The sequence below is a fragment of the Carcharhinus amblyrhynchos genome, chromosome 12, assembly GCF_965287045.1.
Source record: "Carcharhinus amblyrhynchos chromosome 12, sCarAmb.v2.hapA, whole genome shotgun sequence".
Lineage (NCBI taxonomy): Eukaryota > Metazoa > Chordata > Chondrichthyes > Carcharhiniformes > Carcharhinidae > Carcharhinus > Carcharhinus amblyrhynchos.
Window position 1 is genome coordinate 36289410 of NC_137335.1, and position 23294 is coordinate 36312703.

The following is a 23294-nucleotide window of genomic DNA, read 5'->3' on the forward strand; positions in this document are numbered from 1 at the left end:
ATTCCACAAAGGTTGTATGTTATCATGAGTATGACTGGTTTTAGGAACAAGAACAGTTCACACATTAATTACAGATGTAAATAAGCAAATTATGTCATTTTATTTCATTTTATTCCCTGTGCTTCAGTAGTTAAGAATTGACGGAGTTCCGAACATGTGTTCTCTGTGCGGTTTAGCTATGACTTTTTCTGACTTGTACCCCATTCTGACAATGTTTCTAACAAGTGCCCACTGCTTTCTATACTTCAGTCAATTACTTACTGTTTCCAATATTTACCTTGATTTTTAACTGAATTAATTGTCAGAGATCTGTAGAATAAATTTCATCAGTGGGAAAGAAATGCTCAAATATGCTATGTTATTGGGATGATTTGGTATGTGCATACACAGACGAGCAAGATTGAACTGCAGAGGCACAGTTGTGGAAAAGTCAAAAATAAATTACTGATTTTTAGTTGTCCCTGTGATGAACTAACATACTATTTTGTCTTGTTAAAAGCAGTCAAACCCCAGTTGCTACCCAATGTCTTAAAGTTTGACTCTTTGCTTCAGAATTACATGTTCTACCCAGTGACCATTTTAGATCCTATTTCCATCAGCTCTTAGCGGAGAGGTACTGTGGCTACCCCAGTATCTTCAGTTGCTTGAGAAGGAATAAACACGAGGTGACTAAGGAAGTACTATAATACTTCTGGCTTCATAGCCCTCATTGCTGTGAGCAACGGAAAGTTACCCAGCTGTGAGTAAGTAGGACTTGGGGATCAAGAGAGTCACAAAGCAATAGGGTTTGGGTCTTGAATTTGATGTGGAAATCTGCTGTGAAAGTTGTCTAGTTATAGAAGAAAATATAGCTGCAAAGAAAATTATTCCAGTTTAGTGAATACAGTATTTTTTTCAAAGTTGATAGAAGATTACAACATGGAAAGAGATCCTTCAGTTCACCATGTCTGTACTAGCTTTTTGCTGAAAATGCAAAACAGCTTGCCCCTCTGCAACCAATAGTTTTTTATCTTCTTTGCCTCAAATATTTATCCATTTTTCATTAAAAGCTGCAATGTTATTTGCCTCAATCACGTCCTATACCAGTGTTTTCCACAGTCTATCAACTATCTATCTAAAAGCATTTCCTTTAACGTCTCTTTTGCACTACTTACTTAGCCAGAGAAAATAGTTGCTTGATCAAAATCCTATTTACTTGATCAAAGCCCTTTTTAAGTTTAAAGAACTTCAAGTATGTTTCCTGTCACTGTTTTACTCCAGAAAGTCAGTTTGGTGCAGGATAGAACTGGAACCAGTCATTGCCCATTTCTAAAGAAATTACTTAGTGTTATATATTAAAGCATGCATCTTTTAATCCAACCACTGATTTGTATCTCTTGATTTGTACCTCTTTTGTCCATCTCGATGGTTGACTAGGCTTTAGGTGTCCCTTCCAAAAAAAAGGCACCATTGATGGACAAGAACTAAAAACTGAAATGTTTATGGGACACTTGGTTGATCAGATTAAAGTGACATTCCATGGTGGAGTGATGCACTCCAGTACCTTGCACTTAGTGCCCATGCTGAGAGAAGGCATGAAGTGTACCGTCAAGTACTGCATGCTCCCATCCAAGGACACCTGGGTGCAAACATAATTGTGGAAGAGAAGCAGGCAGTCAGGCCAATAATCCCCTTGGCTGCTCGTTGTCTGGACTCATTGATGGCAGGGTTCAAAATACACAAGGGCAGCCAGCAAATTCGCCTTTAAAAGCCCCTTTAAAAGGCTGAGAAAATTTAATCACGAGTGTGATTTAATGTGAGGAAGATCATCCCCATATCTGGGAGACTCAGAATCAGCAACAAATGTGGGAGCAAGTTCTTCCATTGCCTCACTAGCTCAGATGATAGCCAATGGGAGTTGGGCACCCTAATGCCAGCATCATGGTCCCTGGATCCACATTGGGCAACCACTTTTTTTTTTAAAGATAAGAAATAGTACTCAATTAACTGAAAAACTTGTGAAAGATAGTTTGGGCACTGTTCTTTAACAGATGTGATTTATTATGTGATGAAATGTAGTTAGAAGATTCATCGGAAGGCATCTGAATTCAGTACCTAGGCAATCTTTTATTGTTGCTGTCACTGCCATTACTTTCTCATTGACATTTTCCCCTTGTACTCTATCATGGTTTTTGCTATCCTGAACTTCACTTATAGGGTGGAGCATTTAGTTAATGCAACACCGTAACTCCCATCACTTAAATGCATGTACAGAAGGTTCTTCCCCTAGTGTTGTGGCACAAATAAACACAGTCCTCCGAGAGAAGATTTGGGTTGTGGGGCTGATGCTCCCCAGGAGGATTTCGGAGCCTGACACTGATAAATTTCCTCTAAATAAGTGTCAGCTCGGATCTGAGCCATCTCAATACCACAAGTGCAGTCGGGGCGGGGCAGAGCAGAACTTTAAGATTCTCAGTGGCTTAGGTGGTGAGCTGCATGTTATTTGAGTACACATGTCAAATAATCTCTTCAAGTGACATTCAGCTTGCTCCATACCCCAGTAATTGCTGTTTTTAGTTATGTCCTAATCAGTGTTTTTCACAATATATAATTGCGATTTTTAATCTTGTAAACAATTTCCCACTTATAAAATCCCAAATGGCCATTATCAACTAGCACACTTATTTTCAAATAAATACGGGGTGAAAATGAACTTTGGTAGGGCTGCACAATAGGTGGTTGCAGATTACCCATCCACCATACGCCCCCGCTGATGTTGAATTTCATCTTTATGAATTTGAACCTCGAGGGATCTTTGTTTGTTTACACCCTTCAGCTTCTTTTCATTGAGCATAAACTCCTATTTATTTTTTTCTCCCAAAATGTTATCCTACCTATTCATCTGCATGCTAAATAATACCTGCTGCAAGTTTGTCTGTTCCATTAATTAAAGATTGTTCTCCTTATCATTTGCTGAGCTCTGTATTCAAGAAACACCTGATTACCATAACTGTTTTCCAATGATCAACATCCACATTTCCATGTATCTTGCACCTGATTTTTTTCTAACTTGTTTTATGATTTGCTATTGCCTTCTAAAAAAATCACCTGAACGATACATTGATTGCCCTTCCTTTATACAATCAAAGAAAAGTTTAAATTAATCAAATACGATGAATCAGTCTGTGCTATTGTTCCTTAAACTCATGCCTCAAGAATTTATTATTTTGGGTGGATTCAAAGAGATTGTCCATTACTAATGTTACATGAGAAAATGGATAGTGATCAAGTGGAACCTGGCATGTGTTTTGTGATCTTATTGGTGATTGATATTATAAGAAGTAATGATGATGACAGAAAAGTAAGCCACCAGTTGTGATGTCCTAACTCAGTTAATGTTGACATTCCATCCAGAGTACCTCCTTGTTTTATTGCAGTGCCTTCAGAATTCTTCTAGAAACTGATGAAGACAGGCTGCTTGTTGTTTTCAATCGGGGACTGATTCTGATGACTGAGGTAAAGTAAATTGATTGGTTCTTTCTTATTCATTGTACTGTATTTTGTGTGAAACATTTGTCTTGAGTTAGCCAATGCTGCCCTCTCCATCTTTGGTAGGCGAAAGAGTGCTCGCCATATCAGACTTCAGCCTTGGTCCAAACATGGACATGAGCTGAGCTCCAGAGAGGAGGCAAAAGTGGCTGCTTTTGACATCAAGGCAGCACTTGACTGAGTGGGCCATCAAGGAGCCCCATTATTTAATTAATAAATCTGGAAAACCAAACTATTTTCAGTATTTTTAAATTTATTTATTTATTCATTCATAGAATGTGAACATCACTGGTAAGGCAAACATTTATAGCTTACCCCTAACTGCCCTTAAGAAAGTGAACCATCTTCTCAAACCACTGTAATCCATGTGGTTTTGGTAGACCCATAATGCTGTTACGAAGGGAGTTCCAGGCTTTTGACACAAGGGCAGTAGAAAGCAGTGACATAGTTCCAAGTCAAGATGTGTAGCTTGGAGGAGAACTTGCCAGATGTGGTGTCCCCATGTGTCTGCTGCTCTTGTCCTTCCAAGTAGTAGAAATTGTAGGGTTCAGAAGTTGATGCTGAAGGAGGTTTGCCGAGTTGCTGCGGTGCATCTTGTAAATGGTACACGGTGAAGCCTTCCATTGTTTGCTGGAGCAGACGAGTGAAGGAGCAGAGAGAGCTAAGATTTTACCTGTTAAAAACCTGTTTAAAATAAGTTTAAAGCACTTTGTTCTTTGTAGAACTGTTTAAAGCATTTATTTTATTGTATTTACTGCTTTAAGAATTCTGAGGGAGTGTTTAGAAGGAGTTGTGGACCAGTCTGCTTTAAATCAGCGCCAGGTTTAAAAGGAGGCCTGGTGTAGACATCGGGCAGTGTCTGAGCGGGCAGCGGAGTGAGTGGGAAGCAGAGTGAGCTATTAGGGCTTAATATCAAAAAGGGCTTGAAGGAAAAAAGGCCAGGTGAGTTCGTTTGAAAAACAAGAAAAAAAAACATCAAAAAAAATTTTGTTCAAAACTACTGCAGTGAATAATGGAGGGGCATGTGATGTGTGGTTTCTGTATGATGTGGGAACTGGTGGACCCCAGGGTCCATCCCAGTGACCATGTCTGTAGTAAGTGCAGGTTGCTGGAGGAGCTCCAGCTCAGGGTAAATGAGCTGGCCTCTGAGCTTCAGACACTGAGGCTCATCAGGGGGAGAGAGGGTGCCATTGTCAATGGGGTGCAAGTGACATCCACCCCCCCTAGACTGGCTAACTCTAAGGGTCAGGGACAAGAGGGGGCTGCTGGGAGGAGGAAGGGGGGTGAGGAGCGGAGGCCTCACCTCTTAATCTGCATAACAGGTTTGAGGTTCTTGCTTCCAGGCTGGACGAGAACGAGGCAGGTGAGGTTGGTGAGCAAACTGCACACGGTACAGTGATGCAGCAGGACATAGACAAAGAGAGGGGGAAAAGGAACGTAGTAGTGATTGGGGATAGTGGGGTGAAGGGTATTGACACTGTCCTTTGTCACAATGACAAAGTGCACAGAAGGGTGTGTTGTCTGCCTGGTGCTCGGGTACGGGATGTCGCAGCTGGGCTGCAGAGGAACCTGGAGTGGGAGGGTGAGAATCCGGTCATTGTGGTACATGTGGGTGCCGGCGACGTAAGCAAAATGCAGGCTGAGGATCTGGGGAGGGAGTATGAAAAGCTGGGAACGGAATTAAAAAGTAGAACCGACAAGGTGGTCATCTCTGGGCTACTACCTGAACCGAGTGCAGACGGGTGTAGGGTTGACAGGATTAAGGAAGTGAATGGGTGGCTCAGGGATTGGTGTGGGAGGAATGGGTTTGAATTTATGGGGCATTGGCACCAGTATTGGGGTAGGTGGGACCTGTTTGGGCGGGATGGGGTTGGTCTGAACCGTGCTGGGACCAGAGTCCTGGCGAATCGAGTAAAGAGGACTGTAGACAGGGCTTTAAACTAATTGGGGGGGGGGGGGGGTGCGCGAGGGTAGGTGATGTTACGAGGTCTAAAGTTAAGGAGAGGGTACAGGTAAGGGAAGAGGCCGAGGATGTCCCAATAATAGAGGGAGTAGGGGGCGTGAGTACGGTTGGTGGCGTTACGGCAAATAGGGTCCAGGTGAAGGCTGGGATGAAAGCGCTTTATCTGAATGCACGAAGCATTCGGAATAAAGTGGATGAGCTGGTGGCGCAGATCGACACAAATGGATACGATCTGGTGGCCATTACAGAGACGTGGCTGCAGGGTGACAGGGACTGGGAGCTGAATGTCCAGGGCTATCAAGTGTTTAGGAAGGATAGGCAGGAGGGAAAAGAGGGGGGCGTAGCTCTGCTGATTAAGGATAGCATCACGGTGGTAGCAAGGGATGATATTGGAGCCAAGGAGCAGAGGGTGGAATCATTGTGGGTGGAGATTAGGAACAGCAAAGGGAGGAAGACGCTGGTGGGTGTCGTCTATAGGCCCCCGAATAATGATCTGGAGGTAGGGCGGGCTGTTAACGCGCAAATAAGTGCGGCGTGCAGGAATGGGACGGCCGTAGTTATGGGGGATTTCAATCTGCATATTGATTGGTCGACCCATGTTGGACGCGGGGGGCTCGAGGAAGAGTTCTTGGAATGCTGCCGGGATAGTTTCCTTGAACAGTGTGTGTTGGAGCCGACGAGGGAGCGAGCTATCTTGGATCTGGTGCTATGTAATGAGGCGGGTAGAATTAGGGACCTTGTGGTGAAGGATCCTCTTGGGGAGAGTGACCATTGTATGGTGGAGTTTCTGGTGCAGATGGAGGAGGAGAAAGTGGGTTCCCGGACACGTGTCCTCTGTTTGAATAGAGGGGAGTACGGTAGGATGAGAGAAGAATTGGCGAATGTGGACTGGGGGAGTGCGTTGGAGGGAGGGTCTGCTGAGGAGCAGTGGAGGATCTTTAAGGAGATCTTTCTTGGTGCTCAGCGGAAATTTATTCCGATGGTCAAAAAGGATAGTAGGAAGAGAGGTAATAAGCCGTGGATAACGAAGGAGGTGAAGGAAAGTGTTAAATTAAAAGCGGAGGAATTTAGAGTAGCTAAGAGTAGTGGGCGAGAAGAGGATTGGGAGAGGTTTAAATGTCAACAAAGATTGACAAAGAAGTTGATAAAGAAGAGTAGGAGAAAATATGAAGCTGGGCTAGCGCTTAATATAAAAAAGGATAGCAAGAGTTTTTATAAATATATAAAAAGGAAGAGGCTGGCTAGGGTGAATGTTGGTCCTTTAGAGGATGAGAAAGGGGATCTAGTGGTAGGGGATGAGGATATGGCTAAGGTATTGAATAACTTTTTTGTTTCTGTCTTCACGGAGGAGGACGTGAATAATTTGCCGGGTGTTAGCGATGGAAAGGTGGTAGGACTGGAGGGTCTTAATGACATTACTGTTACTAGAGAGGCGGTGCTGGACAGACTGGAGGGGCTGATTGTGGACAAGTCCCCAGGACCGGATGGAATGCATCCGAGGGTTCTGAAAGAAATGGCGGAGGTGATAGTGGATGCCTTGGTGGTTATTTTCCAGACGTCGCTGGATTCCGGGGAAGTGCCAGATGATTGGAAAACGGCTAATGTTACGCCGTTGTTTAAGAAGGGTGCCAGGCAAAAGGCGGGGAATTATAGGCCGGTTAGTTTAACGTCTGTGGTGGGTAAAATGTTAGAATCTGTCATTAAGGAGGAAATTGCGAGGCATCTTGAAGGGAATTGCTTGATAGAGCAGACGCAGCACGGTTTCATTAAAGGGAAGTCATGTCTGACAAATTTACTGGAGTTCTATGAGGATGTGTCTAGGGCGGTGGATAGAGGAGAGCCGGTGGATGTGGTCTTTCTAGATTTTCAGAAGGCGTTTGACAAAGTACCTCACAAGAGGTTGTTGCAGAAGGTCGAGGGACATGGAGTTGGGGGTAGGGTGTTAGCGTGGATAGAGGATTGGTTGTCAAATAGGAGGCAGAGAGTGGGGGTCAATGGGTGCTATTCGGATTGGCGGATGGTGACTAGTGGAGTGCCCCAGGGGTCGGTGCTGGGGCCTCAGCTATTTACCATTTATATAGATGATCTGGAGGAGGGAACCGAGTGTAGGGTGTCAAAATTTGCTGATGACACCAAGATTGGTGTCAATTTGCCGGAGGGTGTGGAGAGGGTGCAGAAGGATCTAGATAGGCTGGGCGAATGGGCCAGGAAATGGCAAATGGAATTTAATGTTGGCAAGTGTGAGGTGGTCCACTTTGGTAGGAAGAATGGTAGGAAGGACTATTACTTACGTGGAGAAAAACTGCAGCAGGCGACGGTGCAGAGGGACCTGGGGGTCCTTGTGCATGAGTCGCAAAAACCCAGCTTGCAGGTGGTCAGGAAGGCGAATGGGATGCTGGCCTTCATAGCGAGGGGGATTGAACATAAAAGTAGGGAGGTCTTGCTGCAGCTGTATAGGGCATTGGTGAGGCCGCAGCTGGAGTACTGTGTGCAGTTTTGGGCGCCGCACCTGCGCAAAGATATTTGGCCTTGGAGGGAGTGCAGAGGAGGTTTACTAGGCTGATACCAGAGTTGAGGGGGTTGAGCTATGAGGAGAGGCTGAATAAACTAGGCTTGTACTCGTTAGAGTTTAGAAGAATGAGGGGAGATCTCATTGAGACGTATAAGATGATGAATGGGATGGATAGGATAGAGGTGGAGAGACTCTTCCCGCTCAAAAAAGACAGTAGGACTAGGGGGCACAGCCTCAAGATAAAAGGGGGGCGGTTTAGAACGGAGTTGAGGAGGAACTTCTTCACTCAAAGGGTGGTGAATCTCTGGAATTCTCTGCCCGTTGAAGTGGTGGAGGCTGCCTCGCTAAATATTTTTAAGACGCGGGTTGATGGGTTTTTGATAAGAGAGGGGATTAAGGGTTATGGGGAGAAAGCGGGAAAGTGGAACTGAGCAGCGACAGATCAGCCATGATCTTATTGAATGGCGGGGCAGGCTCGAAGGGCTAGATGGCCTACTCCTGCTCCTATTTCTTATGTTCTTATGTACTACTGCCAACTACAGTGGTTGTGGATAGCGTGCTAATCAAGTGGGCTGCTTTGTCCTGCATAGTATTAAACTTGTGGGTTGTTGGAGTTGCGTTCATCCAAACAGTTGGAGAATATAATATTCTGACTTGTGCATTGTAGATGATGGACAGGATTTGTGGAGTCAGGAAATGAGTTACTCATTACAGAATTTCCAGCCTCTGACTTGCTGTTTAACTGTAGTATTTATATGGTTGGTTCAGTTAACTTTCTAATCTATGGTAAGCACCGTGAATTCGGTTTTGAGTAATTAGTAATGTTACTGCTGTTAATATTAAGTAGAGATGGTGATTGCCTGATATTTGTGTTACTTCCACTAGTTTAAAATTCATTTATTATTGACTCAAGTGGGCTTATATTAGCACTGTAATGAAGTTACTGTGAAAATCCCCTAACTGCCACACTCTAGTGACTGCTTGGGTACACTGAGGGAGAATTTAGCACAGCCAATGCACCTAACCAGCATGTCTTTCGGACTGTGGAAGGAAACTGGAGCACCCAGAGGAAACCCATGAGACACAGGGAGAATGTACAGACTCCATACAGACGATGATCCATGCGAGAAATCGAACCTGGGTTTCTGGTGCTGTTGGGCAGCAGTACTAACTGTGCTACAGACAGCTGAAGACTGAAAGTTGTCCAGATCTTACTGCATAAAGGCACAGAATATGCCAATAAGTGAGGAGTTGCAAAAGAAAATGAACACTGATCAGTGATCAGAAAGTGTACCCACTTCTGACCTTGTGTTTGAGGGAAAGTCATTGAAGGAGCAGTTGAAAATGGTTTGACCCAAGATACTATCCTGGAAAACTTCTGCAGTAAGGTCCTGTAGCTGAGGTGGTTGGCATCCTCTAACAACCAGAGCCACCTTTCTTTGTGGTAGGTATGACTGTAACCAGTGGAGAGATTTCCCTTTGATTCTTGGTCAAATGCTGCCTCAGTGTCAAGAACAGGCCTCACCTCTGAAATTCAGCACTTTTGTCCATGTTTAGACCAAAGTTATAATGAGGTCTGCAACCTTGTGCTTCAGCATAAACCAAACTGAGCATTGGTAAGCAGGTTATTGGTGTAAGTACTACTGATAGCACTGTCAATCACTGTCAGGGTCCATAGCTTTCACTGTATTCATCCATTTCTTGACATCACTTGGAATGAATTGAGTCAGCTAAAGATAGTATGTATGATGTTGGGAACCTCGAGAAGGCCAAAATGGATCCACTCAGCGCTTCTGGTTGAAGATGGTTGTAAATATTTCAGCTTTACCTTTTAAACTGGAGAGTTGGACCTCCCTTGAGGATAGGGATGTTTATGGAGCCTCCTGCTTTGGTTAGATATTCAGTTGTCCACCACCATTCATGACTGCATGTAGCCAGAGCTGTGATTTGAATGGTGGGAATCAGTAGGAAAGTTTCCACTGGTTGGAGTCATATAAAGGAAGATAGTTTTGATTGTTGGAAGCCAATCATTTCACCCTGGGATGTCACTGTAGGAATTCCGCATGGTGATTTCTAAGTCTGACCAATCTTGAGCAGCATCATTAACCTATCCTCCATCATAAAGTCAGAAATGAATATATGTGTTGATGATTGCACAGTATTTGGCTCCACTCTCAACTTCTCAGATACTGAACCAGTTCGTATCCACATGGAGCAAAACCCGGACACCATTCAGGCTTGAATTGATTATTGACCAGTAACATTCATGCCCCACAAGTGCCGGCAATGATCATCTCTGACGTAGAGAATCTAACCATCATGGGTTCAAATCCCACCATGGCAGCTGGTGAATTGAAATTCACCCAGTAAATCTGGAATATAAAGCTGACCTCTGTACTGGTGACCATGACAACCGTTAGAGATTTTCGGAGAAACCTTTCTGGTTCACTAATATCCTTTAGGAAAGAAATCTAATGTCCTTACCTGATCTGGCACATGTGCCACACCCATATAGTTCACTTTTAACTGCCCTCTGAAATGTCCTCGCAAGCCACTCAGTTCAAGGGCAATTGGGACTGGGCAACAAACTCTGGTCTTGCCAGTGATGCCCACATTCTAAGAAAGAATGAAAAAAGTACAATGTCTGGATAGCTCAAACATTCATTCCATCCAGAGCCAGGAGACAGTGGCATCAGTATGTATCATCTAGAAGATGCACTACAGCAGCTCCTGCACTATAAATGTACTACAGCAATTCCTTCAACATCACCTTTCAAATCCATGACCTTTACCACTTAGAAGAAGGTAGCAGAAGATGCATGGGAATGCTGTGGGTGTACCTGCAGCACATGGACGCAGCAGGTCAAGAAGATGACTCACCACCATCTCCAGAGCAATTAAAGATGGCCTCATAGAGCGATACTTCCATCCCACAAACCAATAACAAAAAGGATGGGATGTCAGTTAATTTCCTAAAATGTTTGAATTGAATGGAATATTTTGATCAGTTTGGTGATTCCTTTCCAAGTAGAAAGAATAGAAAGGTAACAAATAAACCACACAGACCGGAGATATTCCTGAAACATCCATGTCCCTGGCCTGCCCTAAGGTTTGTGAACTTGCCAAACTATAATGTGTATCAGCTAATAGTTTCTGACCTATAATCCATGTTTCACAAGCATCAACAATTAAGTAATCTATTGAAGCTTTATTTTGTCTTCTGTGCATCTCAGTTAACGTGTAGCAGTTACTTCCACTGAATAATTTCCTTGGGTTCAGTGTCACGGCCACTCTTGTAAGTGAACCTCTGGTCGCTAATACATTTTTGGTCCATGGTTGTCTTTGATGCCAATTTGCTTAGGTGTGCCTGTCTGAATAAAAATCATGATTTTCAGGAACTTTTTATTGGAATATGCAGCACAAATATTGCACTACCTGAGTTTGTGGAATCCAGCCTGCTTTTTTTGTAATTGTATTATGTTGACCTTAATTCTTTTGATATCAAGAAATCAAAAAAGTTCTCAATTTTTAAATTTTTCAGTCTTTTAATACCTTGCACATGATGTACCATGAGGCTACAGCTTGCCATGTAACTGGGGACTTGGTGGAACTTCTCTCTATTTTCCTGTCTGTTCTGAAATCGACTCGTCCATATTTGCAGCGGAAAGGTTTGCTGAACCTTGTTTTTTTTTGGAGTGGCATTAGTTTTCTCGATGTGTCTTTTAAATGAATGTCAGTAGGCTAGCTAATGCAGGATTAATGTTTTGGTGCATTCTCTCATCTTTTTTAATGGGAGGGATGGCATGGGTGATTGGAGGTGTGAAGGACTAAATTTATTAATGATATCTTCAGATATTTGTTCAAAAACAGTTTCTGAAGTGTGCAGGTTTCCTAGTTACAAATGCCTTTAAAAACATGATAAATTTCACCCTTACAATATATTTCAGCTGTTAGAAGATGACTATACCAACACAATAGAGTATTGTCTTCTACAAGGATTTGCAACTAAATCTTTCCATCTTGTGTCTGAATTTTTGTTTGGTTTTTCGGGGGGGGTGCTTTAAGGTGTTTTTAGTATTTCTAGTTTATTTTGGTGGTGGAATTTCTTAAATAGTTTGTTCTATCTACTATACAACATAGTATATTTAGTATTGGCTTCTTTATTTCAAGTTGAGATGATTATGTTTTAACCTTACTTTTATAGATGTGAAGCAAGCCTTGATCCAGTGGCAGGAAAGAATTGAATTTGCTCACAAGCTTCTCACGTTATTGAATTCCTATAGCCCTCCAGAACTTCGAAATGCCTGTATAGGTAATAGTACCATTAGATTACACTTCAGCTGCAACTAAATAAGTTGACATTGGAACCTACGATTCATTTGGGTAGAATAATTTCATAATTAATGTTACGAAGATGTTGCTCAGCAACTTGGTACTGGCGATTAACTTTATGATGTGGAACTTGTGTTCAATTGAACTAGATGAACATCTGTTTACTGGTTAGTGTTCTGTGTGAACTGACTTTGACCAATTTCACTTTAATTTTTGCCCCACATCATAAAAGCAGAGTTCATCATAATTAAGCACTTGCTGCTCAGACGTAAGTTTCTTGGTTGGTGCAGGAAATGGCAGGGCATAAACCAAAAACATTTGTCCACTAGAAGTTTTTCTTTTTATATTTTTGCGTCTTTTGTGATTACCTTTGACCTGGAAGCAGTAAGGAAAATTGTAATTTCTTTAACATGTCTAGGGAACCTAATTTTTAAAATATTTGGTTTGGATCAGTTGTAAAGGATCACTTGCAACTTTCTTGGATAAAAGAAGAAATCTGGTCCAAGTGACCTGGTGACCCTTGAACTGTGTAAACAAGAGGTCAAACCAAAGGCTGTGTGGCCTGGCACTTGGGAGAGCTAGTGGATAATGGCAATCAGCGCACCAATACAGCAGTTCTTGGGAGTAAACTTCATTATTTTGGTAAATACTTCCCTGCAGAGTTGGTAGCGCTTGTGTTCCAAACCCTAACAAGGTTGACCAGTAGGTTATTTCTGATTCAGATTCTGGTTCATAATTTCAATGGCCTCAAGAAAATCAGGAAAAGGGAAAATATGTTATGTGTGTTTTGAGTGCATTAGTGATGAATAGCGCAGTTATTGTATTCTGAAACTGTCCACAATCTAGTTTGTGAAGCTTTCTGGTTCTAAAACAGCTAATGAATTTGCCCAGTGTTGTATTGCACTGGTTCCAAAATGTTGCAGAACATTGGTTTTTACCCACAATTCACCATCCAATGAGTTCCTGACCTCAGCTTAGGTGGCATTAGAGAAGCTGAGTTATTTTCTCGCAACTTGTGAAGGCAGTAGGTGAACCTATCTGGGTCATGCTCACTCACTATCAAAGGGCCTCTGTAGCAGCATTGAAAATTGGCAAAAGGATGGTGTATTTCATACAACAATAATACAGAGTTGTAGAAGGATTAAATATCACTTGTCATTTTTCTGTTTAATTTGGTACAGTTTTCATGACTTTTTATAGTGTACACATTGAAAAGTCTTAACACTTCAATGATGCATCTGTTGTTCCATTTGTCTTCCAAAAGATTTACTAAAAATTATACATATCAGAGTGACTGTAGATGGAAAAACTAAATGTAAGGTGGATGACGTGGGATTGATCTGATCTGAAATTGAGAATATCAGAACTTTATTTTTCATTAAAACTGATACATATGAAAGAGATTATATTCTGAATCTTGAAGCAGATGCTCACTGTTTTAGAGAAGTAGTTAGAACACAGATTAACACAGTTTGCTCCCAAGAACTCCTGTATTGGTGTGCTGATTGCCTTTATCCGCCAGCTGTCCTGCGTGCCTGACCACACAGTCTTTAGTTTGACCTCTTGCTTGTACGGTTTCCAGTTCAAGGGGCACCGGGTCACTTGGACCGGATTTCTTTTATTAATCCAAGAAAATTGCAAGTGATCCCTTTACAACTGATCCAACCCAGTAAGAAACTGTATAGTGCACATTTTTGGAAGCCTGTGCTCAGTTATAAAAATGCGATAATTTTTATAACTGAGGAATATTTTAAAGAAAATAATTTTTTTTTTGGCTGGCCACTTTATTGCACTCAGCTACCAGAATAATTGGAATTTGTATCAGCATAGAATTCAAGTAGGTGCTTTTATGTTTAACATCTGCATCTTGACAACATTTATGACTACAGTACTCTGCTTCCAAATGAACGCATTCAGTAAATTCATTTTTAAAACCGCTCAAGCTTGTCAAACGTGGGATTTGATACAAATATTGCCCATAAACTGTTTCTCAGCAAATTAATGAAGATTATCATTGCTTTTTAGATGTTTTAAAAGAACTTGTACTTCTGAGTCCTCATGATTTCCTTCATACTTTGGTACCGTTCCTTCAGCACAATCATTGCACTTGCCACCACAGTAGCATACCAAGTAAGTGCAATCTTTATGTGATTAGCCAGCAGATAGTTAAAGCATTGGATCTCTTCCTTGGTTTTGAAGATTCTGTTACATTCTTCATCTTTCAAACTCAGTGTCTTTAGGGCCCTATTTCCCCTGTCGTGAGAACATAAAGTTAATGGGTGGAAAAAACAATATCCGTCCTCCTCGTCCAGAACTCAATATGTGCCTCTTGCCCACAATGGTGGAAACTAGTAAGGTATGTAGAGATCTATATAGATTTCTGTGCAACATAAGATTTATGTATGTAATTTTTCTAAAAGTCAGTTACAAAAAATTAATGCTTTTGTCGAGATGGATTCAGGATTACAATTCATGGGCTTCTGCTTGCCAAGATGCTGCTACCAGTGGGAGATTTGAGATAATAGCAGTGCCTCAACCTACAAAAGCAGTTTTTGATAGCAACTCCAAGACAAGTGCAGGTCCAACCAACGAGGAAGATGTTGTCAACGTGCTAGCAGCCTGAGCATTCATTCCACCAATTTATATATCAATGTCATACATTCTGTTCATGACTGAATGACTGGCAATCATTACAAAAGTTGCAAATTAAACAGTGCTTTGTGTAGAGGTTGGTAAATTTATAGTAAGATGTTTTGAGTTAATTTTAGTTTTTAACATTCAACATAATGTTGCATTTATATGATCGCATTTTTATAACTGAGCACAGTGTGGTCTATTCCCTCGCCTTGTGTGACTTTATTTTGTTCACAACCTACCTAATTGCTGCCTTCAACATCTTAAACAATTTCCTTCATTAATGTGTCTATCGTTTGTAGGCTTTTATTTTGTCCCAAAACTTGCCAGTTCATTTTTTTCATTCCTCAACATCCTTTGTTCTTAATATTGCATCTGGCAGCTTATGCATGGATTTCTTTTAAGTTATTCATGGGATGTGGGCATGAATCAGCCTTGAAAATTGATGGTGAGCCATCACCATGAACTGCTGAAGTCCATGTGTTGGAGGTAAATCCACAGTGCTGTTGAGGAGGAAGCTCCAGAATTTTGACCCAGCTTCAGCATAGATCTTAGAAAGCTGGTGCCATTTTGAAGTAATACTGAATATTTCTGTCTATTTTGAAGCTTAAGCTTGAGGTACTAGCCAAGATTATAATTGCTCATTTTTTTTGTTCATTGATAATAGCCAATAAGTAGGATTAAAATATGTTTTTAAAAAATACTATCTGTGCTTTCAAGTGTTAAACAAATTGGTTCCAGGTTTCTCTCCACAAACGAACATTGACACTGCCAAAGATTTCAAAAGATCTCTCTGATTTTATACCCACTGAAATATATATTTTCGTGAAGCAGAAAGCATAAATATTTGAAGTATATTTTCTGTCATCAAACTGGTCTAAGGGGGATGTGTTTATGTGTCTAAGATTAAATTTTGCAAACACTTATCTTTTTAAATAATGCAAATTTGTTTTGCAGGGAAAAGATGATGTTTATGACCGTGTTCTACTGGATTACTTCCTTTCTTACCATCAATTCATCCATCTCTTGTGTCGAGTAGCAGTGAACTGTGAAAAATTCACAGAAACTCTGGTGAAATTGAGTATGTACCAAAATGACTTTAAAATAGAAAACATTAATGATTATAGTGGACATATGTGAAAGTTCTGGTCTGTGTTCTGAGCTAGTTTTAAAAATTTACCATTTTTCCCAGTAACGTTATATTCTTTTACTGACTGACTGGTAGGATTTCTTGTGAAAGTAATCACCAGTAACCCATGTTATAAGAAGGTGATGGTGCTTACAGTGATGTTTATGACTTGTAAGATAGCATTTTGAACAGGCTTTTATGTTACAAAACTGTTTTTTGCATCAGAATAAAAGAAATAGGAGCAGGACCAGGCCATTTTGTCCCTCAAGCATATGCCACCATTGAAGCAGATCATTGCTGATCTGATAGTGGCTTTATCTCCATTTACCTTTCTATCCCCCCATATCCCTTGATGCCCTTGTTGATCAAAAATCTGTTTAACTTGGTCTTATATCTATACAATGATCCAGCCCTCTTAAAGATTAATGATCCTTGAGAGAAATTCCTCCCTATCTTCATCTTAAATGCAAAACTGTACTCCTTGTTCTAATTTCCCCTATGAGGAAAAACGTCCTCTCAAGCATCTACCCTGTCTAGTCTCCGAATTTAATGTTCCAGTAAGATCACTTCTCCTTTTTCTAAACGTGCTTATCCCAACCTGCTCAATTTTTCCTTGCTGGACAACTATTTCAACTGAGGAGTCAACCTAGTGAACCTTCTTTGAACTACCTCTAATGGAAGTATATCCCTCCTTAAATAAGGAGATCAAAACTTTACACAGTACTCCTAAGTGTGGCCTCACAATTGCTCTGTAAAGTTATAACAAGACATCCCTACGTTTTTAGTAAAAATGCGCAGTATATGCAACAAGGTAAATGAGCTTGTTGTGCATATTGAAATTGGCTGGTGCAATGTCGTGGGCATCACAGAGACATGGCAGCAAGGGAATCGGGACTGGGATCTAAATATCCAACGAAATGTGTCCTATCAGAAGGACAGGCAGATGGACAAAGGGGGCGGGGTTGCATTGTTAGTAAGGAATTAAGTTAAATTGATAGCAAGAAGTGAAATAGGATTGGAAGGCATAGATTCTATGGGTGGAGTTGAGGAATCGCAAAGGTAGAAAGTCCTTGATGGGAGTTATGTACAAACCCCCTAGCAGTAGTCAGGATGTGGGGCAGGAAATAAAAGAGGAGATAGAAAAGGCATATAAAAAAGGCAGTATTAAATAATCATGTTGGACTTCAATATGCTGGTGAATTGAGAAAATCAAGTAGGTAGTGGATCCCAAGAAAAGAAATTTGTGGAACGTCTAAGAGATGGGCTTTTTTTTTGGAGCAGCTTGTGACAGCCTACAAGGGAACAGGCAATTCTGGATTTGGTGGTGTGTAAAGAGGCAGACTTGATTCAGGAATTTAAGGTGAAGGAACCCTTGGGGAGCAGTGACAACAATATGATAGAATTTACTTTGCAGTTTGAGAGGAAGAAGCTGGAATCAGATGTAATGGTATTACAATTAAATAAAGGTAACTACAAACACATGGGGGAGAAGCTGGCCAGAGTTGATTGGAAACTGCAACTAGCATGGAAGACAGTGGAACAGCAATGGCAAGAATTTTTGAGTTATTTGGGAGGCACAACAGAAATTCACCCCAAGAAGGAGGCAACTTGTTAAGGGAAGGACAAGGCATCCATGGCTGACTAGGCAAATCAAGGACAGCACAAAAGCAAAGGAAAAGCACATGAAGTGGCTGGATTAGTGGGAAGCCAGAGGATTGGGAAGCCTTTAAAAGTGAGCAGAAGACAATTAAAAAAGCAATAAGGGGGGAAAAGATGAAATATGAGTTTAAGTTAGATACTAATATAAAAGAAGATAGAAAGAGTTTTTTCCAATATATGAAAGGTAAGAGAGACAAAAATAGCCATTGGGCCACTGAAAAATAAGGCTGGAGAAATAATAATAGGAAATAAAGCAATGGCAGAGCAACTGAATAGTTACTTTGCATCAGTCTTCATGGTGGAAGACACCAGAGTGATGAGAGAGTCCAGGAGAGTTGGGGCACAGGGTGAATGTAGTAGCCATCACTAAGGAGAAGGTTCTGGAGAAACTGAAATGCCTGAAGGCGGATAAATAACCTGGACCAGATGGACCACACTCCAGGGTTCTAAAAGAGATAGTTGAGGAAATTGTGGAGGCATGGGTGGTGATCTTTCAGGGATCACAGGGAGGGTTCCAGAGGACTGGAAAGTAGCTAATGTAACACTGCTGCTTAAGAACGGAGGGAGGCAGCAGATGGAAAATTATCGACCAGTTAGCCTGACTTCGGTCTTTGGCAAGATTTTAGAGTCCATTATTAAAGATGAGATTGGAGGGTACTTGGAAGTTCATGATAAAGTAGGACTGAGTCAGTATGGCTTTGTCAAAGGGAGGTCAAATCTGTTTAAGTTCTTTGAAGAGGTAACAGGAAGTTAGATGAAGAAAAAGCAGTGGACGTGATTTATTTAGATTTTCAGAAGGTCTTGACAAGGTGCCGCATAGAATGGTGAAAACAGGGAAGGCCATTTGACATGTAGTGTCTGTTAAATAAGTTAAGTGCCTTAAGTTGTGTTAAGGGCGAGATCCTGGCATGGGTAGAGGATTGGCTGACTGGCAGAAGGCAGAGTGTGGGAATGAAGGGGTCTTTTTCAAGGTGGCAGCTGGTGACTAGTGGTGTGCCTCAGGGGTCAGTGCAGAGACCACAACTTCTCACAATATACATTAACGATTTGGAGGAAGGAACTGAAGGCACTGTTGGTAAGTTTACAGATGATACAAACATATGTAGAGGGACAGGTAGTATTGAGGAAGCAGGGTGGGCTGCAGAAGGGCTTGGACAGGTCAAGAGAGTGGGCAAAGAAGTGGCAATTGGAATACAATGCAGAAAAGTATGAGATTATGCACTTTGGAAGGAGGAATGGAGGCATGCACAGTTTTCTAAATGAAAAAATGCTTAGGCAGTCAGAAACACAAAGAGACTTGGGAGTCATTGTTCAAGATTCTCTCAAGGTTAACATAAGAAATAGGAGCAGGAGTAAGCCATCTAGCCCTTTGAGCCTGCCCCACCATTCAATAAGATCATGGCTGATCTGTCATGTCTCAGTTCCACCTTCCTGCCCTCTCCCCATAACCCTTAATCCCCTTGCCTATCAAAAACCTATCAACCCGTGTCTTAAATATATTTAGTGAGGCAGCCTCCACCACTTCAACGGGCCGAGAATTCCAGAGATTCACCACCCTTTGAGTGAAGAAGTTCCTCCTCAACTCCGTTCTATACCGCCCCCCCCCTCTTTATCTTGAGGCTGTGCCCTCTAGTCCTACTGTCCTTTCTGAGCGGGAAGAGCCTCTCCATCTCTATCCTATCCATCCCATTCATCATCTTATATGTCTCAATGAGATCTCCCCTCATTCTTCTAAACTCTAACAAGTACAAGCCTAGTTTATTCAGCCTCTCCTCTAGTTCAACCCCCTCAACTCCGGTATCAGCCTAGTAAACCTCCTCTGCACTCCCTCCAAAGCCAAAATATCCTTGCGTAAGTGCGGCGACCAAAACTGCACACAGTACTCTAGCTGCAGCCTCACCAGTGCCCTGTACAGTTGCAGCAAGACCTCCCTACTTTTATATTCAATCCCCCTCGCTATGAAGGCCAGTGTCCCATTCGCCTTCCTGACCACCTGCTGCACCTGCAGGCTGGGTTTTTGCGACTCATGCACAAGGACCCCGAGGTCCCTCTGCACCATCGCATGCTGCAGTTTTTCGCCATGTAAGTAATAGTCCTTCCTACCATTATTCCTACCAAAGTGGACAACTTCACACTTGCCAACATTAAATTCCATTTGCCAGTTCCTGGCCCATTCGCCCAGCCTAACTAGATCCTTCTGCAGACTTTCCATACCCTCCGCACAATTTGCCATTCCACCAATCTTGGTGTCATCAGCAAATTTCGACACCATACACTTGGTTCCCTCCTCCAGATCATCTATATAAATGGTAAGTAGCTGAGGCCCCAGCACCGACCCCTGGGGCACTCCACTAGTCACCAACCGCCAATCCGAATAGCACCCATTGACCCCCACTCTCTGCCTCCTATTTGACAGCCAATCCCCTATCCACGCTAACACTCTACCCCCAACTCCATGCCCCCTGACCTTCTGTAATAACCTCTTGTGCGGCACCTTATCAAACGCCTTCTGAAAATCAAGAAATACCACATCCACCGGCTCTCCTCTATCCACCGCCCTAGACACATCCTCATAGCACTCCAATAAATTCGTCAGACACGACTTCCCCTTAACGAAACCGTGCTGCGTCTGTTCTATCAAACAATTCTCCTCAAGATGCCTCGCTATTTTCTCCTTGATCACGGATTCTAACATTTTACCTACAACAGACATTAAACTAACCGGCCTATAATTCCCTGCCTTTTGCCTGCCACCCTCCTTAAACAACGGCGTAACATTAGCCGTTTTCCAATCTTCCGGCACTTCCCCGGAATCCAGCGACGTTTGGAAAATAATCACCAAGGCATCCACTATCACCTCCGCCATTTCGTTCAGAACCCTTGGATGCATTCCATCCGGTCCTGGGGACTTGTCCACAATCAATCCCTCCAGTCTTTCGAGCACTGCCTCTCTAGTAACAATAATGTCATTCAGGCCCTCCAGTCCTACCACCTTTCCATCGCTAACGCCTGGTAAATTATTCACGTCCTCCTCCGTGAAGACCGAAACAAAAAAAGTTATTCAAGGCCTCAGCCATTTCCCCATCCCCTACCACTACGTCCCCCCTCCCATCCTCTAAGGGTCCAACGTTCACCCTAGTTAGCCTCCTTCCTTTTTATATATTTATAAAAACTCTTACTATCCTTTTTTATATTAAGCACTAGCCCAGTTTATCCTACCCTTCGTAGTTTATCCTACCCTTCTTTATCAACTTCTTCGTCATTCTTTGTTGATATTTAAACCTCTCCCAATCCTCTTCTCGCCCACTACTCTTAGCTACGCTAAACGCATCCGCTTTTAATTTAACACTTTCCTTTACCTCCTTCGTTATCCACAGCTGATTATCTCTCCTCCTCCGATCCTTTTTAACCATCGGAATAAATTTCTGCTGAGCACCAAGAAAGATCTCCTTAAAGATCCTCCACTGTTCCTCAGCAGACCTACCTTCCAATGTGCTCCCCCAATCAACATTCGCCAATTCCTCTCTCATCCTATCGTACTCCCCTCTGTTCAAACAAAGGACACATGTCCAGGAACCCACTTTCTCCTCCATCTGCATCAGAAACTCCACCATACAATGATCACTCTTCCCAAGAGAATCCTTCACCACAAGGTCCCTAATTCTACCTGCCGCATTACGTAACACCAGATCCAAGATAGCTCGCCCCCTCGTCGGCTCCAACACACACTGTTCAAGGAAACTATCCCGGCAGCGTCCCAAGAACTCTTCCTCAAGCCCACCGCGGCCAACATGGGTTGACCAATCAACATGTAGATTGAAATCCCCCATAATTATTGCCGTTCCATTCCTGCACGCCGCATGTATTTGCGCGTTAACAGCCCGCCCCACCTCCAGATCATTATTTGGGGGCCTATAGACGACACCCACCAGCGTCTTCCTCCCTTTGCTGTTCCTAATCTCCACCCACAACGATTCCACTTTCTGCTCTTTGGCTCCTATATCATCCCTTACTACCACCCTGATGCTATCCTTAATCAGCAGAGCTATGCCCCCCCCCTTTTTCCTCCCGCCTATCCTTCCTAAACACTTGATACCCCTGGACATTCAGCTCCCAGTCCCTGTCGCCTTGCAACCACGTCTCTGTAATGGCCACCAGATCATATCCATTTGTGCTGATCTGCGCCACCAGCTCATTCACTTTATTCCGAATGCGTCGTGCATTCGGATAAAGCGCTTTCATCCCAGCCTTCACCTGTACCCTATTTGCCGGAACGCCACCAACCTTACTCACGCCCCCCACTCCCCTTTATTACTGGGACATCATTGGCCTCTTCCCTTACCTGTACCCTCTCCTTTACTTTAGACCCCCCCCCCCCAATTAGTTTAAAGCCCTGTCTACAGTCCTATCTACGCGATTCGCCAGGACTCTGGTCCCAGCACGGTTCAGACCAACCCCGTCCCACCTACCCCAATACTGGTGCCAATGCCCCATAAATTCAAACCCGTTCCTCCCACACCAATCCCTGAGCCACCCATTCACTTCCTTAATCTTATCAACCCTACACCCGTCTGCACACGGTTCAGGCAGTAGTCCAGAGATAACCACCTTGTCGGTTCTACTTTTTAATTCCATTCCCAGCTTTTCATACTCCCTCCCCAGATCCCCAGTTCGCGTTTTGCCTACGTCGTTGGCGCCCACATGTGCCACAACATGCAGGTTCAGTTGGCAGTTGGGAAGGCAATTGCAATGTTAGCATTCATGTCGAAAGGGCTAGAATACAAGAGCAGGGATATATTTCTGAGGCTGTATAAGGCTCTGGTCAGACCCCATTTGGAGTATTGTGACCAGTTTTGGGCCCCATATCTAAGAAACCTGTGCTGGCCTTGGAAAGGGTCCAGAGGAGGTTCACAAAAATGATCACTGGAATGAAGATCTTGTATGAGGAATGGTTGAGGACTCTGGGTCTGTACTTGTCGGAGTTCAGAAGGATGAGGGAGTATCTTATTGAAACTTACAGGATACTGCGAGGCCTACAAAGAGTGGACATGGAGTGGATGTTTCCACTAGTAGGAAAAACAAGAACAAGCGGGCACAACCTCAAGCTAAAGGGATGATTGTTTAAAACAGAGATGAGGAGGAATTTTGTCAGCCAGTGTGGTGAATCTGTGGAACTCTTTGCTGTTGTAGGCTGTGCAGGCCAGGTCATCGAGTGTCTTTAAGACTGAGATAGAGAGGTTCTTGATTAACAAGGGGGTCAGAGGTTATGGGGAAAAGGCAGGAGAATGGGAATGAGAGAAATATCAGCCATGATTGAATGGCGGAGCAGACTTGATGGGCCAAGTGGCTAATTCTGATCTGATGTCTTATGGTCTTTGCACCATCCTTTTTGCATTAATGACCAACATTCCATTTGCCTTTCTAATTATTTGCTATGGAATTGTAGAATGATGAAAACAGGGAAGGCCATTTGACATGTAGTGTCTGTGTTGCCTCTCTGAAGAAGCAATTCATGTTGTGTCATCCCCTGCCATCTT

The 23294-nt window shown here is 42.7% G+C and overlaps 1 protein-coding gene across 4 annotated transcripts in view; it reads left to right on the top strand.

Moving 5' to 3' along the window:
• Nucleotides 1-23294, top strand: part of usp34 (ubiquitin specific peptidase 34) — a 290233-nt gene that overhangs the window by 238911 nt on the left and 28028 nt on the right. For all 4 annotated transcript variants that reach the window (XM_080200367.1, XM_080200368.1, XM_080200369.1 and 1 more), the window contains exons 69-74: nucleotides 3417-3495; nucleotides 11545-11671; nucleotides 12208-12315; nucleotides 14361-14465; nucleotides 14567-14691; nucleotides 15927-16050. In XM_080200367.1, coding sequence (XP_080056493.1) covers nucleotides 3417-3495; nucleotides 11545-11671; nucleotides 12208-12315; nucleotides 14361-14465; nucleotides 14567-14691; nucleotides 15927-16050 — 668 coding nt within the window. The remainder of the gene's footprint in view (nucleotides 1-3416; nucleotides 3496-11544; nucleotides 11672-12207; nucleotides 12316-14360; nucleotides 14466-14566; nucleotides 14692-15926; nucleotides 16051-23294) is intronic.